Source organism: Papaver somniferum, chromosome 9 (genome assembly GCF_003573695.1).
Source record: "Papaver somniferum cultivar HN1 chromosome 9, ASM357369v1, whole genome shotgun sequence".
NCBI classification, from domain to species: domain Eukaryota; kingdom Viridiplantae; phylum Streptophyta; class Magnoliopsida; order Ranunculales; family Papaveraceae; genus Papaver; species Papaver somniferum.
In genome coordinates, this window is record NC_039366.1 from 71,481,453 (window position 1) to 71,497,313 (window position 15,861).

The 15,861-nt window shown below is 36.7% G+C and overlaps 1 protein-coding gene across 1 annotated transcript; it reads right to left on the minus strand.

The window, feature by feature from the left end:
• Positions 1–323: 323 nt before the first annotated feature.
• On the minus strand, positions 324–4,015 carry LOC113309883 (adenosine kinase 2-like). Its single transcript, XM_026558403.1, has 12 exons — positions 3,816–4,015; positions 3,268–3,321; positions 3,111–3,157; positions 2,973–3,004; positions 2,786–2,887; positions 2,607–2,674; positions 1,974–2,050; positions 1,786–1,883; positions 1,622–1,692; positions 1,474–1,540; positions 1,207–1,387; positions 324–656 (listed from the first exon to the last, which is right to left on the minus strand). The coding sequence occupies exons 1-12, from the start codon at positions 3,896–3,898 to the stop codon at positions 514–516; spliced, it is 1,023 nt and encodes a 340-aa protein (XP_026414188.1). The 5' UTR covers positions 3,899–4,015; the 3' UTR covers positions 324–513.
• Positions 4,016–15,861: the final 11,846 nt, after the last annotated feature.

Here is a 15,861-nt window from a genome sequence, read left to right on the forward strand (position 1 = left end):
TTATTTCTTACTCCCATTACTTTTTAATAGGCTGGTTTGGTTTTTAGAAACACTTGTCAACAAAAGAAGTGAAGTGAAATAGTCCCCATGAAACTTGTCAGCAAAGAAGTAAGTGAAATGGTCCACATGACACTTGTCATAAAAAGAAGTTAAGAAAAAAATGGTCTCACAAAACCGAAGTAACATTTGACTTTCCCAATTAGGAAACCAGCATATATTTTTGAAACATTTATTTATAGAAACCAGCCTATTAAAAAGTAACGGAGGGAATAATAAAATTTCAGTTTGTTAGCAAAAAACAAAAAAAAAAAAAAAGGTATGGATGTTGTTATAATAAAATCCAGAATAGAACGCATAGATAGATGATTAAGAGCAAATACAAATTGATTCGGTCTCACTTGAAATGATTAAGAATTCAGAAATTCTACTACGAGAGGAAAAAATCTGGCCTAGAGCTTACAATAATAATTCTTAAATCAAAACACCTATAGGAGGTGGAGTGAACAGAAATAATCACTCAAAGGAAGGCTTCTCAGGGTATGTGCAGCCAGACCTTTGGATGATAACATTTGCTGCGTAACACCCAGCTCTAACACACTCCTCGATTGGCTTCTCTAGGACCAACTGAGACAAAAATCCACCAACAAAGGCATCCCCTGCAACAAAAACATAACAACATTAGCACTCCAGGACAAACAAAACAAAGACAGTACAGCAAAATATGGGTTGGTACATAATGTTGCACTGATTCTACTATCATCTCAAAATGGCTCATTTTATTTTTCTGGTGCTATAGAGATTATTCACATGGGAAGCCTAAGAGAAAGAAGGCAAAATAGAGAACTTATTGTGATCAGAATCCCAGTACGCAGGAAGGTAAGTTGAATCCCAATATCCGAGTCCTAATGTTTGCATTTAGGTAAATAGCTATAATTTTCATCACATGACTATCTATCACATGGTAAATAGCAATAAGTTTCTACTATCATCTCAAAATGGCTCATTTTATTTTTCTGGTTCTATAGAGATTATTCACATGGGAAGCCTAAGAGAAAGAACGCAAAATAGAGAACTTATTGTGATCAGAATCCCAGTATGCAGGAAGGTACGTTGAATCCCAATATCCGAATCCCAATGTTTGCATTTAGGTAAATAGTGATAATTTTCATCACATGCATTAGGAATAGAGTGCGAAGAGCACATTACCTGCTCCATTAGTGTCAACAAGTTTCTCCTTTGGTAGAGGGATAACAGGGTAAGTTGTCACCTTCCCGTCGGTTGCAACAACAACAGGGTCTGCACCTTGACTGATGACAGCAATTCTCTTGCGACCTGATACCTTGGGCAATTCAGAAATCTTCAAAGCAATCTTCTCAACATCCTCGGTCTGGCAAGCAACAAAAAAGTGTCTCAAACCAGCAGCTTGTTTAAACACAGAAGATGTCCAAATCTGAAAATTATTATTATTATTACCTCCCAGCCGTGAACCTTTGAGAAAGTTCTTGCTTCCGACTCGTTTCCGAAAAGATAATCCACGTATCTGAAAACACACATTTACAATAAGTTTACTACATTTTGCACCTCGTAATAACATAGCGGTACTAAATACAAAAATACTTACGGAAGAACATTCTCCTGGACACCCTTGAAGAACTCACAGATGAAAGGAGCAGAAAGATTGTGACAGAAGACCTACACAAGGGTGAAAGACAAATGTTGAGAGAGAGAGAGAGAGAGAGATTGGGAGAGAGAGAGAGACTTATAGTAATGTGCATGTAAGGTTACCTTGTTGTTTTTAGCGGCATGCTCAGCTACAAGCTGAATCGAGTCGGGGGAAACAGTGAGGAAAAATCCGGCAATGTAATAGTATTTGGCCTTCTCAACTGTCCATACAGGGTTTGTAAAAAGTTAACCAAAGAAATCTCCATATAAAGGAAAAGAACAAGAATAAAGATCACAAAAGAAATGGTTACCCAAAGCCCAGTTTTCTGGTTTCTGCAGATGTTCCGATTTGTAGCAATTCGCTGCGGCCAAGTTAGCAATGAGAGACCTGTTTATGCCTTTGTCAGTATCAAGAAACAACAATGCAACTAATAGTAATCAAACAGTATTTGAGTTTTGGCACATACTAGATTTCAGTTAAATTGGGTGTCTCAGAGTGTAAAATGTTTTCATGCTACGACATTTTCAGTTTAATTATGTACTAGAGCATGCTGGTTGTAGGGTGTAAGTCTGATTCAGCATGGAATGAAATCTGAAACCTACACTAATTATCCTAAGCGGCTAAATATCACACATTTAACAAAATGTGCTGCCAAGTGTTAATCTAGTCAAGTACGACAGATGCATTTTCCAATTCCTAAGCTGCTCTCTTAATAAGGATCTGTATTAAAGTTTATTATCATGAAATTCTGTTATATGTTTTAGGCAAGTTATCATGCTGTTAATGAATCATAGTATAAAAATTGATATGTATTTGGAATAAAACATTTCACTCGAAGTAGGGATCTTTCAGAGGCATCAAAGAATTTTCACTACAATTGAAATTTTAGAAGGACTATTCAACCACAAAAGTTTAATAAAATGTGTCGAAGAATAGGACACACCTCTCGCCACCAACAACACAAACAGCGCATGTACCAGTAGCTGCGGTCTCATCCTCGTAATAATGAACCTGATTAACAGATATTATTAGCAATTAATCAAGAGACTTCTCTTCCTGACATTAATAACTAGTCATACGAAAATCATAAAACAAAACAATCAAAGATATTAAAATAATTACATTAAGACCAGCAAGCTTTGAGTTTTTTGTCATCTCTTCACCATATTTATCCTTTCCGATGCAACCAATGAAACTAGTGGCACCAGGAGTTTGTAGCATCCACTGCAAAAGAAAGAGAAAAGCTCAGCCTACTACAATAACGATATCATATAACCCACCCAATAACTGAAATGGTCACTTAATATACCTGGGCAACCCTGATAGAATTTTGAGTTGCACCTGTTCATTCATATCCAAATAACACAAAAATTTTAATCAGCATAAAAACCCAGATAAAAATGTGATAGAGGAATCACACATAACAACCATGAAATCCTCGCATTACCTCCAGCAATGTACTCAACATTGTCTTTAGCAGCCAATTCATCGTACCTATTAATAACAATGAAAGCCACATCAGTTCGACATACATAACAACGGATTAGAGTTAAAACTTAACAATAAACAAAAAATTAAGAAACAAATAAAAAATACGAACTTACATAGGCACATGCTTTTCCTCTGCAAGGATGGCATTGTTCAACTTGATGTCGTATCTGTCAGTGAGAGCAGACAAAGTTAAAACCTTAGATTTCTCATAAACCTCATACAACTTGAGTTCTCATAAACCTCAAGCAAGGAAATCAAATGCATTTAAATCTATAAACTCAGATCCATGAAAAGAAAAAAAGGACAGAAACGTTTTCTGTTCTGAAATTTCCATCTGATCCATTCTCATAACATAATTCAATCAATTTTCAGCATAACAAAACAGGATTAATCAGCTGAAACATTAACAAATACCGACAAAAACAAGTAGATCTAGACTTATCAAACTAAGATCTATCCATTAAAACAAGATTTGCATAATCATCAATCAATCTTTGTGCAAACTACAAATCTAGCCGTACTTTACAAAATTAAACACAACCAAAAACCAATTTCCGATCTGAAAAAAAAATCATGATTAACGAATAGAAAGCAATGCAAACAAAAGCAATTGTTCTTCACAAGCATTTTTGATAGAGAAAAGAGGGATATAGGGAATTACTTCTCAAGGAAAGGCTCATCGACGACAGCAGAGATATCAAGAAGGGGATTACCCATACCCAACAGAATACCTTCGGACGCCATTGATTTAGAGATTTGAGAGAAAAAATGAACAGAGATTTTCGATGCGAGAGAGAGAAAATATGTGTATGTATGATGATTGGTGAATGGTTTAAGAGATGGTTTTAGGTATGTAACTAATGGAGTATTTATAGGATCGAGATGTTACATAGATTGTTATTAATTCTTGTGTTTCTTTCATACTTTTTTTTTCTACAATACAATGTCGTTACGGTGACATCAGCGGTTCAGAATTTACCGTTACGTACTCCACCGGCAAAACGGAAATGGTGCAAAACGGATTCTGATTTGTGACAGGATTTTATGGCATGGATAGTTCATGTGTGTGTACCTGCAAGCTGCATCACGGATTCCTCGTGAGGAATTTCCCAATTGGAGTCAAGACTAGCCAAGTAATCAAAATAACTTTGTTTTACATATCACAATTCCCTTGAGAAAATAGTGCTAGATGGTCGATGGAATAGATTGTGACATGAGCTTTAAGTTGTTGGTGCGTGCCTTTATGCATTATTTGACCCACCAGTAACTGGTCTGTCAAAGTTAACTGCTTTTAAGCGTTAGGCCTACTAACTTTGGACAATGAAATGAGATCCAATCTAAAAAATGAATAGAAAAGCAAAAGAGAAGTTTGATTCTTAAAAATAAATATAAAAATGCTGGAAAGGAATTTGCTAACCAATATCGTATTTTCTAGCATGACCAATTACAAGCAACAACAATTACAATATATCAGAGAATGAAATTTGAAGGGTCCTGAATTTGGTTTTAGTCGGAACACGTGAAAAGATGAAAAGAGATGCAAAAACATCTAAAAACAAGGGACTTTCTCCATCAGAGTAGATTTTTCTTTTCTTTTTTAATAACAGAGGAATGCATTGATATAATGAAATTATAGATTTTTATGTGATTGGACATCCCTGAGCCCTCCATTCTACGGAACTTTTTGTTTTTTTTTTTTTTTTTTTTTACTTGAAAGGTTAAAATTTTATTGAAAAAAGAAAAGAAAAAAAGTAAAAATGGGAAGCGCCTGGGCGATACAAGATGAGAGACCAAATAATCTATTCCAAGACACAGACACGCTGACTAGCAGCACCACAGGGCTAAAACCAAACGCTTGAGAATTGGTAATTCATGCGTAAGGTTTTTCTGGAAAGTGTGGATATCATTTCAGAGTCACTTTAGCGGAGTTGTCTACCGATGGGAAATTTTCTTCATCGTTCAGTGGAAAACTTGTCTGTATCGCATGCGCAATTGATGGATTTAGAATGTGTAATAACCTTATATGCAGCTTCTTTTCTTTCACTAAAGGCCAAAGTTTCCGATTTCTGTCTCTGAATTGGTCTAAAGTCTTCGTTTTGGGGCAGCAAATTTCTGTCGCGCAGTCTAAGTTTTTTGGATTGTAGACGCTGTCAACTTTGATAAGATTTTTTACAGATATTTTTTTTCGTCTCTGCAGTGAACTGCAATGTACTTGTAGCTACTGTAATGTAATGTGGCAGTCTTTGTTTCTCGTTCTTTTGCAGTCTCTGACCTTGTCTACGAGACTATAGCGTTGTATCTTTTGTGTTCTTGTACGGCCTTGGCCTTTTTCATCTTAATATAACCTTTTTCTTTAGAAGCTATAATGCCAGCTAGATGGTTGGTGTCTCTCTCGACATAACTACAGGACTAAAGCTCAAATGATTTTAAAAGGTAGTATATTCTGTAAAACTATTTGTTGTATTTGACATTTGTTCTTCGATGACAGTTTACGCATCGCTTTCCAATTCCAGTTTCGTGATTCCTTTGTCAATAACTCACTCCACATCCTCCAAGAGGGTCACTGCCTTACTTTTTTTTATGCATCTAGAGTTTTAGTCTTTTTGCATCTAACTTCATTGAAATTCTCTGCAAAGTTTCTAATGGTTAGTCGCAATCTAGTACTTTTCGTTAAACATATGCATTATGCATACGAGGAGCTTTCCAGTTTTATATCTCCATGGTCCCAGCAATCTGACCGTTTTTATTAATATTCACCAAAGTGTGAACCCACAAGTTTTGTTATCTCAAGCTTGTTGTCAATGTTAGGTGATTAAAGCTATCTTGATTTATATTTTACTAAGTCAAGTATCGGACTAGGTTAGAATTTGTATTTGAGTACCAAAGATCACCCTTGAAGACTGAAGACCTCTGATGGCGTTTAAAGAACTTATGTATCAGGTATGTGAAGACTGAATCATTCTATTTTACACACTATCTTATGATTCCATTTGTTGAGACTATGTCGTATGACTTCTAGTAGATTTATAAGGAAGAAGTTTCAAGTCAAGCTTGTCTTGTAAAAAATCTTGAAATATGATTTAGCAAAGATGTTCAACGGTCCTTAACAATATTAGTTCTGTGAATTAATTTCTGGATCAATTGAAAATTTCCAATGCAAATAATTTTATCACTTGGGAATGTTTCAAACATCATAAAGAGAGAAATATGAACTTATGATATTTCTGCTCAGGGTAGGTTAGCAAACCAGTTTGCAAATCAAAGATATCTGAGTTTTAGAAATACAGGAAGGTTGGCGAACCAGTTCGCAAACCGAAAGTTCAGTTGGGTACAGTTCGCGAACCAGGTTGGAGAGCGTGGTGAACTGAATCTCAAAGTAGGTATAATGGGATAGCAGTTGGCGAACCAGGTTCAAGAACCATTGCACCCTCACTCGTGAACAATCCTTATGGTTCACAAACTGATTTACGAATTGTTCCAGTTTATATTTTAGCAAATGCTTAAAGCCTTATTTTTAATGGGTTTAGCATTGCTAGAACTCTCTTAAACACTTATACGACTTCACTGATCACTTAAACACTTATGTGTGTGCATCATGATTTAACTCTTAGGTGTTTGTAGTAGGGTAAAAACTGATTCTGCTGAAAATGGTAAATTGGGTGTGTCGATGAGGATCGAGTCCTAGACCTTACACAAATGTATTGCACATGAGTGCTTTAGATTCGAGAGATCAATTTGTATAATTCTGGCCTAAACCAAGAAATGGTCGTTACAGTCTTGCTTCGATCACAAAAATGAAGGGGAATGGTTGATCTTAGGGAGGGAAGCAGAGAAGGTGTTGAGATTAGAGAGACATGCTTTGTAAGATGTGGTTGTGTATGACTCGTTTCAGAAAATGAAACTTGGTTGTAAAAAATGGAATAAGTAAGTTCCCTATGTTTTTCTGGATACTTACACTTGTCCTTGATGAAATAGATTGAAAATCTATTTATGCAAGTCATAGTCGAACACCCTGATCTCGTAGGAAGTGGAGGTAGTTGAGTAGTGAAGAGGTGGAGATCGTGTAAAAGTGACATGTCCTTATTGTGAAGGAAAGACTGGTCGGTTTTACATCCACTACTCCTCTAGTTTTATCAGTTATTCGTCTTTCCTGACACTTTCTCATAATGGGCGTGTTGCGTTCCGCATTGCTGTAAACCGCCAGAACAATACCCTGATGAATATCCCCCCAGTTTGTGACATGTTTGATGTCTCGAGTATTTTGGCAGAAAGTGGCTCTTAGTTGTGATTTGCATGATCAAGGCGTGCCTGTTTGTATGGTAAAGTCCATATGATATGGAGCAATTCGTGTTACGACTAATAATGGGAGGCGTGGTAGTTGTTGAGTAGACCCACCTCCACGACATGTGAGAAGTGGTCATGAATAGTGGAAGAATGAGTACGTGATTATTCAGTAAGTAACATATGTCATGAGCCTTGTACGTAAAATCTAAAATTAGAGAAATATTTCGACCAATCATGTACAAGCTAGGCCGCAAGTGGTTATAAGTGACAATTCAAGCATTGCTTTTCATGACATCAACGAGAGGTGATGGGTAGTCATGAAAGGGTGGAGAAAAAGATATATGAGTTATGAAAATAGTCACGGATATGTAGCATGACATACGGTCTCATAATCACATTAATCCACCTCTTTAATGAAAGAGTGAATGTAAGTTTATGTTAATGCATGAAGGAATTCGTGAAATTTCGTAGTCAGAAAATTCAGATGTAAGACCCTTCACTAAAACTGTTGTAGAATCTTCATACAAACTCAGATTTTGATGGTTGACCCCACCATTCTTATCAGAAAAGAATTTCCTAATTTCCGACTTGGGAATATTTAGTTTTTGAGCTTGTTTATGAGGTGAAAACATACCGACAGTAAAAACTCATGAAGAATTCAAGATGAATTATGTCAATTTTCATACATGACCTAGATCGCTTTTTAAGTTGTATCTATTAACTCGTTATTCCGATTGATGTGAGTTTTTAGCATGATATAGTAGACATTCATACGAAACTTTTTCCATATTTCCCACATCCAGATTCTTTATGAGTTGCTCCCAGATATTCGTCCAACCTTGGGTGACCTTTCAATGATTTGGGACATAGCAGGTAGAATAAGAGAGATATGATTGGATGAAATAATAAAAGGGTCGTAGGTAGGTATTATGGAGCTTGCTCGGTCATTCCAAGAGAGGACCAATCTTGTTGAATCGACTGGCTAAGTCGTGTGGTTGTGATTAACTTGCGACGGACTTGGGAGGCCAAGATCTATCCCTTAAGAAATATAAACGCTTCTACCAGCCTACTTCCACTAACAATTTAAAGAGGAGCTTGCATCTTAGAAGCAATGTGATTGGACGATAGGAAAGAGGAGTGCGTGGTGCCAACATGGAGCAAGACCGGTCGGCCGTAGGAGGCGCGGGTTAGGGAAAACCGTCCAGCCAAGTGGCGCGGTCATGCCTCATCCGTGACTGACCTAATCAGTCACGGCTTCCCTTTTTGTTTATCCTTCCTACTATTAGGATTTTATTCCTTCTAGCTCCATGATAGGTCAATATCCTAGCTTGCCTAGGTTTAGTCTCGGCTAATAGGGATCAAGATAACGTGCAGGCTCCATTTTAGGCCAACAAACCTAATATTTTGTGGATTGATACGAAATTAGGTTAAAACTGAATTTTGTGAATTGACACAAAATTAATCGATTTAGGTGAATTTTGTATGTTAACACAAAATTAAAAAAATTTACTCTTACGAGTAGCGCAGTTCTGATCTTATTAGCACAGGTTGCGCTTCTTATCAGGTATCGTTCATGCATATATCAATTCAGACACTTCGGGAGATTAATGTTACTCAGCTAAGAATGGGCACTAATCGTCATGTCATGTCAGAATTGAGAGCTCAGCTAAGAAAACATCATAGAATGAACACTCAGCAGGCTCCACATTAGTGAATAATGCAAATAGGAGCTTAAATAAAATTCATAGAATATATGGGATTATTGCAACATGCACCAATATTATTCTAATAAATTTCGTACATGTGGATATTGAATTACACTATACATATGCAAGCAGAGAGGTATATACACTCATCATCTTTTAGTGGCTCTACTTCACTGAATGCAAGCACACAAATATGTAGTTTTATAATTTTAGCCTTAAACTAAAAACCACCATCAACATTAAGTCCCCTGCTTAGCATGTAACAGTGGCATTGTTACGGGGTAAGAACTAGATGGTAACAGACGAAAATAAAATTTATAAGAAAGTGACTTGACAGAGATTACCAGGGAAGTATGAGTTGGTGACGAGGACGACCATCACGACGAGCCAGCAACAAAGGTCATGGATGGCTAAGCCTCCTACCGATCAAACAACTCTAGGTCTCGTGGGTGCACGAGATAGGGAATCTTTTCCCAAGAAGATCTAGGTCTCCATGGGTGCACGGGATAGGGAAATCCTTTCCCTTATCGAACTTGTGTGTTTGTTTGATGTAAAAGGGGGTATCACCCATTTTGTCCGGTATTGAAAAAGCGGGGGTCTAACAACCACTCCTTATATTTCGTTCGACAATCTTTATGGACTAACTCCAATATAATTCCAAGAGAATCAACTAGACAGTTAGAGTCAATCAAGGAAAAACGTCCAAGAGTTATATCTTAATTTCTCAATACAATCTGCAATCGAACAGATAAAAATATGTGAGCCCGATTTATATGAGAAATAACTGGAACGGTATCAAAAACCAATGTTCAAGTGTCAATCAATTTCAATCAACAAGCAAAGGTCGGATTTACCAATTGATTGAACTGTGCACAACATGTGATATTTCAATTATATAAAAATATAATGCGAAAAAGAAATAACACAAACACTATAAATTTTGTTAACGACGAAACCGCAAATGCAAAAAAAAAAACCGGGACCTAGTCCAGATTTGAACACCACACTATATTAAGCAGATAAATACTCTAGCCTACTACAGGAATGTAGTTGAGCCCTAAACAATCTCACACTGATTAAGGTACAGTCGCGTTTCTTACGCCTCTGAATTCCAGTATGAGTCCACGCACTTGATTCCCTTAGCTGATCTCACCCACAACTAAGAATTGCTACGACCCAAAGTCGAAGACTTGATAAACAAATTTGTTTCCCACTGAAAAGTCTATTCTGATAGATAAATCTGTCTCCCACAGAAATACCTATGAAGTTTTTGTTCCGTTTTTTGATAAATCAAGGTGAACAGGAACCAATTGATAATCCGGTCTTATATTCCCAAAGAACAGCCTAGAAATATCAATCACCTCACAATAACTTAACTGTATCGTAGTAGAACAAGTTATTGTGGAATCACAAAGAATGAGACAAAGAGATTTGTGATTACTTTTTATATCTTACCTATCGTAGATAAATCTCAAGCAAATCTTAGAGAAGATAATACTCAATACTGTAGAACAAGTAAGATAAGAATACGCAACTACAAAGAAAATAGTTGGGCCTAGATTCAGAATCCCAATGAAGTCTTCAAGTCGTTAACCTATAATGGTTTTAGGAAAACCTAGGTTAAAGGAGAATCGAATCTAGTCGCAACTAGTATCACACAGGAGTTTCAGGAGTTAGGTTTCCCAGTTTCTAGAGTTCTCCCTTATATAGTCTTCAAATCAGGGTTTGATAGCTTTGGAACAAAGCAATCAATATTCACCGTTAGATGAAAACCTGATTTAAGATTCAATCTAAGTTTGCTTAAAACAAAAGCAATATCTCTCCATCGTTAGATGGTCTTAGATTGTTACACACAAATGAAATATACCTTCATTTAGATATGGGTAACCGTACCTAAACGTGTATATTGAGTTGGCTCAACAATAGTTAATCGAAGTTAGCCATATGAATAATTTTGTATTAACCACATTCATCTTAACACTTCTAGATCAAATGAATCTAATTGTGTTACTCATAGTGTTGTTTAATTGTTTATATTCTCATAGAAGTATACAAGACACAATTGAAGCAAAATCGGATTGATTCGAAAGAATCAGATCATGAACATTTTAGCCACGGTTTGAAAATATTGCATTCCTTAATTTATAAATGTATTTGTTCATGAGTATAAAATCATACTTAACCGATTTTAGAACTTAAACCAAGTCAGTTTGCAAACGGGTACGCACACTAGAGTTCCGGAATTTATTCCTTTCTAACAGTTCACAAACGGGTACGCATACTGTCGTTCCAGACTGAACTCAGGTGAAACAGTTTGCAAATGGGAACATAAACTTGGTTCCAAGACTTTAACAGTTAAAACCATCCGCATACGGGTATGCATACTTGGTTCCCGGACTTGAATCATTCTTACAGCAGTTTGCATACGAGTATGCATGCTGTGCTATATCCAGACAAGGTCTATTTGTAGATTTAGAGTCGATGGTTTTAGTAACTCTATAATTCATAACTCCACATATATTTTTATTGGGAATTTGTGGGTGATGTGGTCTTTAAATGTCTCTGATCCGGTGGTGTTGAATTGTTCTAAACAAGCCATAACTATTGGGGTCGATGGTGTGCATATATCCCTTGTTCATGTTAGTTCAATGCAAGCTACAAGGAGGAATCTATGAAATAAACTAAATATGGGTGCGCAACAGGTCCCTTGGCTTGTTATTGGGGACTTTAATTGTGTTCTAAGGAATGATGAGAAGAAGGTAGGGGCTATTCCAAGAACGGCTGTAGTGAATGAGTGATTGGTTGGATGATTATAGTCTTTTTGAAGCTGAATCTTTGGGAAGCAAATTCACTTGGTCGAATAGACATATGAGGGTTAGAAGAATAATTAATAGACTGGATCGTGCGGTGATAAATGAGTTTTGGTTGAATCGTTTTGAGAATTGGCGGTGTAAAGCTCTTCCTAGGGAAGTTTTTGATCATTCTCCTCTAATTGGTTATCCTTTTGTTAATACGAGACCTCGTAGAGCTCCTTTTCGGGTTCAAAAAATGTGGTTTGGGCATCCATATTTCATGCGTATGGTTCAGGAAAGTTGGAATGTTCCTATTGTGGGTTCTCCGGATTTCAATTATCCCCAGAAGCTAAAACGTGTTAAGGTTGATATGAAGTTGTGGAATCAGGAGGTTTTTGGTAATGTTAATGTTAGGTTGAAACATGCTCAGCTTAGACTTGAAAGTGCAATGAGTTTAACAGATGAAGATCCTTCGGATGTGGATAAATTGAATTTGATGAGGGGTGCGGAAGTTGAAGTTAATGAGATTCGTATGCAACAAGTTATTATGTTGAAACAAAAATCCAGGAATCAATGGCTGGTGGAAGGGGCTAGTAATACTAGTTTCTTTCATAATATCATTCGTATTCGTAGTAGTAGTCTTACTATTTCAGAGTTGATGGATGCAAATGGGGTTACAATAACTGATTGTGATCAGATTCGTGACCTTATTGTTGACTATTATGAGACAAAGTTTAATGGAGATGATTCAGTTCTAGTTGAAACTCTTTTTAATGTGGAACATGAAATCATTTCAATGGAGGAGAGTGCTAGAATGGATCAGTTGCCTACAATTGTGGAAATCCATGCAGCAGTTTTTGATTTGGGAGCGGACAATCCGCCTGGTCCGGATGGGTTTTCTGGCTTCTTCTATAGGCATTGTTGGGAGATTATCCTGGATGATTTGGTAAGTGTTATCTTGTTTTGTTGGACCAATAAATTTATTCCTCATGGTGCGAATTCTAGTCTCCTTATGCTTTTTACTAAAGAGAGGGGTGCGAATACTCTTCGAAACTTCAGACCAATTGGTCTTAATAATTTCTTTTTTGAGATTTTTACAAAGATTTTAGCTAATCGTCTGGGTAGTGTTTTGGATAATTTGGTTTCTGAGGAGCAGGTGGCATTTATGAAAGGTAGGAATATCCATGAAAACATTAGCCTTGCTTTGGAGATGGTGAATGAGATTCAGATTAAGCGCAAGGAAGGTAATGTGGGGTTGGAACTTGATATCACTCAGGCGTTTGATACTATCAGTTGGACCTTTATCTTGGAGGTTTTTAGAAGGTATGGTTCTAGGAGAATTGGTTGACTAGATTTTACAGATTTTGAAATCTGCTAGAATTTCAGTTCTTGTCAACGGTAGCCCAGAAGGTTTTTTTTTAGTATTGATAGAGGTCTACGGCAGGGTGATCTTTTATCTCCTCTGATTTTTGTGTTGATTGAGGATGTCTTAAGCAGAAATATTACGAAGATTTTTCGTGAGGGTAACATGAGAACTATGGTCTCTAGAAAAGGTATTGCTCCTACTCATTTACTTTTTGCTGATGATATTATGATTTTTTGTAAAGGTAATATGAAAAGTTTGAGAAATCTGGTGGATTTGTTGGGTTCGTATCAACGTGTTTCGATTCAAGTGGTTAGTCGAGGAAAGAGTAAGCTCTATTATGGTGGTGGATCTTTGAGTCGAAGGATAACTATTACTGATTTTTGGGGGATGCCTGTTACCACTTTCCCTGATCGGTATTTAGGTGTTAAAATTATTCCAGGTGATGTTCGGTATCATCATATTTCTAATGCGGTTGAGAAGATTAAGGATAAACTTGGTGGTTGGAAGAGAAGGATGTTTTCTTTTCAAGATAGGGTGGTGCTGGTCAAGTCAGTTGAATTAAGCTATTCTATTCATAATATGGCTGTTTACAAGTGGCCAAGGAAGTTTATTCATGAATGTGAAGTTTTCATTCGTAATTTTTTATGGTTTGGTGATTCGTAATAGGTCTTTTGTTGTTGCTTATGATAAGGTTTGTGCTCCTTATAATGAAGGTGGTTTGGGTATTACTCAAATGAGGATAATGAACAAGGCTATGCTTATGAAATTGTGTTGGAGGATTTGTACTTCAAAAAAGGTTTGGGAAAATTTTTTATGTGCCAGATTCTTTACTCGTTTTAGTCATTTGGTTGGGTACATTATATCTTCTATTCTCCCTAGTTTTCGCTGGGTGTATGATGAAGTTCAAGCTAATACAAGGGCGCTGATTGGTGATGGGATATCAACATCCTTATATTTTGATTCTTAGTGGGGGGATAATAGTGTTGTTGATGTGATCGGTGTGGAAAATTTGGATATGACAGTTACAGTTGGTGATATATTGGTGGATGTGGAATGACATTTCACGGACGTTGTTGTTCAAAACTTGTTGGCTGCTGGTGTTGAAATGGAGAATTTACCTAGGCCATTAGGAGGTGCTGATTATAAGGTTTGGAAACCTGATTATAAAGGGAAGTTCACTGTTTGTTCAGCTAAGGAATTGATTCGTAAGAAATTCCCGAAGATGGAGGGGGAAAATTTGTTATGGAGACCTTAAATTCATCCATCTCTTGCTGCAAGGAATTGGAAGATATTAAGGGGTGCTTGTGCGACATTAAACAAGGTACGAAGTAGATTTAAATTTCAGGTGGTCAATAAATGTTGCTTGTGTAACAGTGAAGAGGAATCTTTGGAGCATATTTTATGGTCTTGTGATTTTGCTAAGAGAGCTTGTCTTTGGATCTCTGAGATTTTTTGTCTCAATCCACACCAAAATCTCTCAAAAGATTTTAAGGAGGCTAAAGGGAGGAGTCGCATATTTAAGGGTGTTTGGTTGCTTTTCATCCTTGTTATTCGTTCACAGTTATGGATGACACGAAATGGCTATGTTTATAGTAATCAAAAAGTCAGTTCGCAATTATTTCACAAGAAGGTATACAATCAGATCCATGAGTATTCGAGACGGTTGAAGGGTGATATGTTTAATAATCAGGATGATCTTGGGGTGTTATATTTTTTTAGAGTGCATCATAGGAGAGTCAAGATGACGCATCCAAATGAGTGCTTTTGGATTCCTCCAAATCATGGAGGATTGATGCTTTGTTGTGATAGTGCGGCGAGGGGAAGTCCGGGAAAAGCAGGTGCTGGAGTGGTGGTAAGAGATGCAGATGCAAATGTTTTGGGAGCTGTGAGTGTTGGTTTTGGTATTCAAACTAACTACTTAGCTAAGCTTTTTTGTGTTATTGTGGGTTTGGAATGGGCTTTAAAATTTGAAGTTGGAAATATTTGTATTCGTACGAACTTTATGGGTGTGGTTCTGGAATTTTCGGGTGATGTTGATGTTGTTCCGTGGTTTCTAAGACAGAGATGGGTTGCTGTGAGGGCTAGATATAACACAATTCGTTTTGTGCATACCCTTATAGAGAAGCCAATTTTGCTGTAGACACGATGGCCAAGAGAGGTTGTCGGTTGAATAAGGGTGAAGGCATGCGTTATGATGGAAGACCTGATTTTATTTCTACAATTGAATTACCATATGTATCTTATTTTAGATTTGATTAGTTTGTAAGTTTTTTGGGGTTCTTTGCCTATTTTCTTACAATTTAGTTGTATTTTTTTGCTATCTATTAATACAATTTGGATTTACCAAAAAAAAAATATATCTACACAACGGTTAATTGTTCTAAACTCCCATTTCAATCATTGCAACATCCTTAGAAGACGACAATAGCTATCTCACATAAACTATCAGCTTATAAGTAATTTTCAAGTGATCGAATGATCAATACGAAACATTCCGAGTCTACATCAAATGACTGTCTCACACAAATCATGTAAGATGTTATAAGGTGATTTTCACAT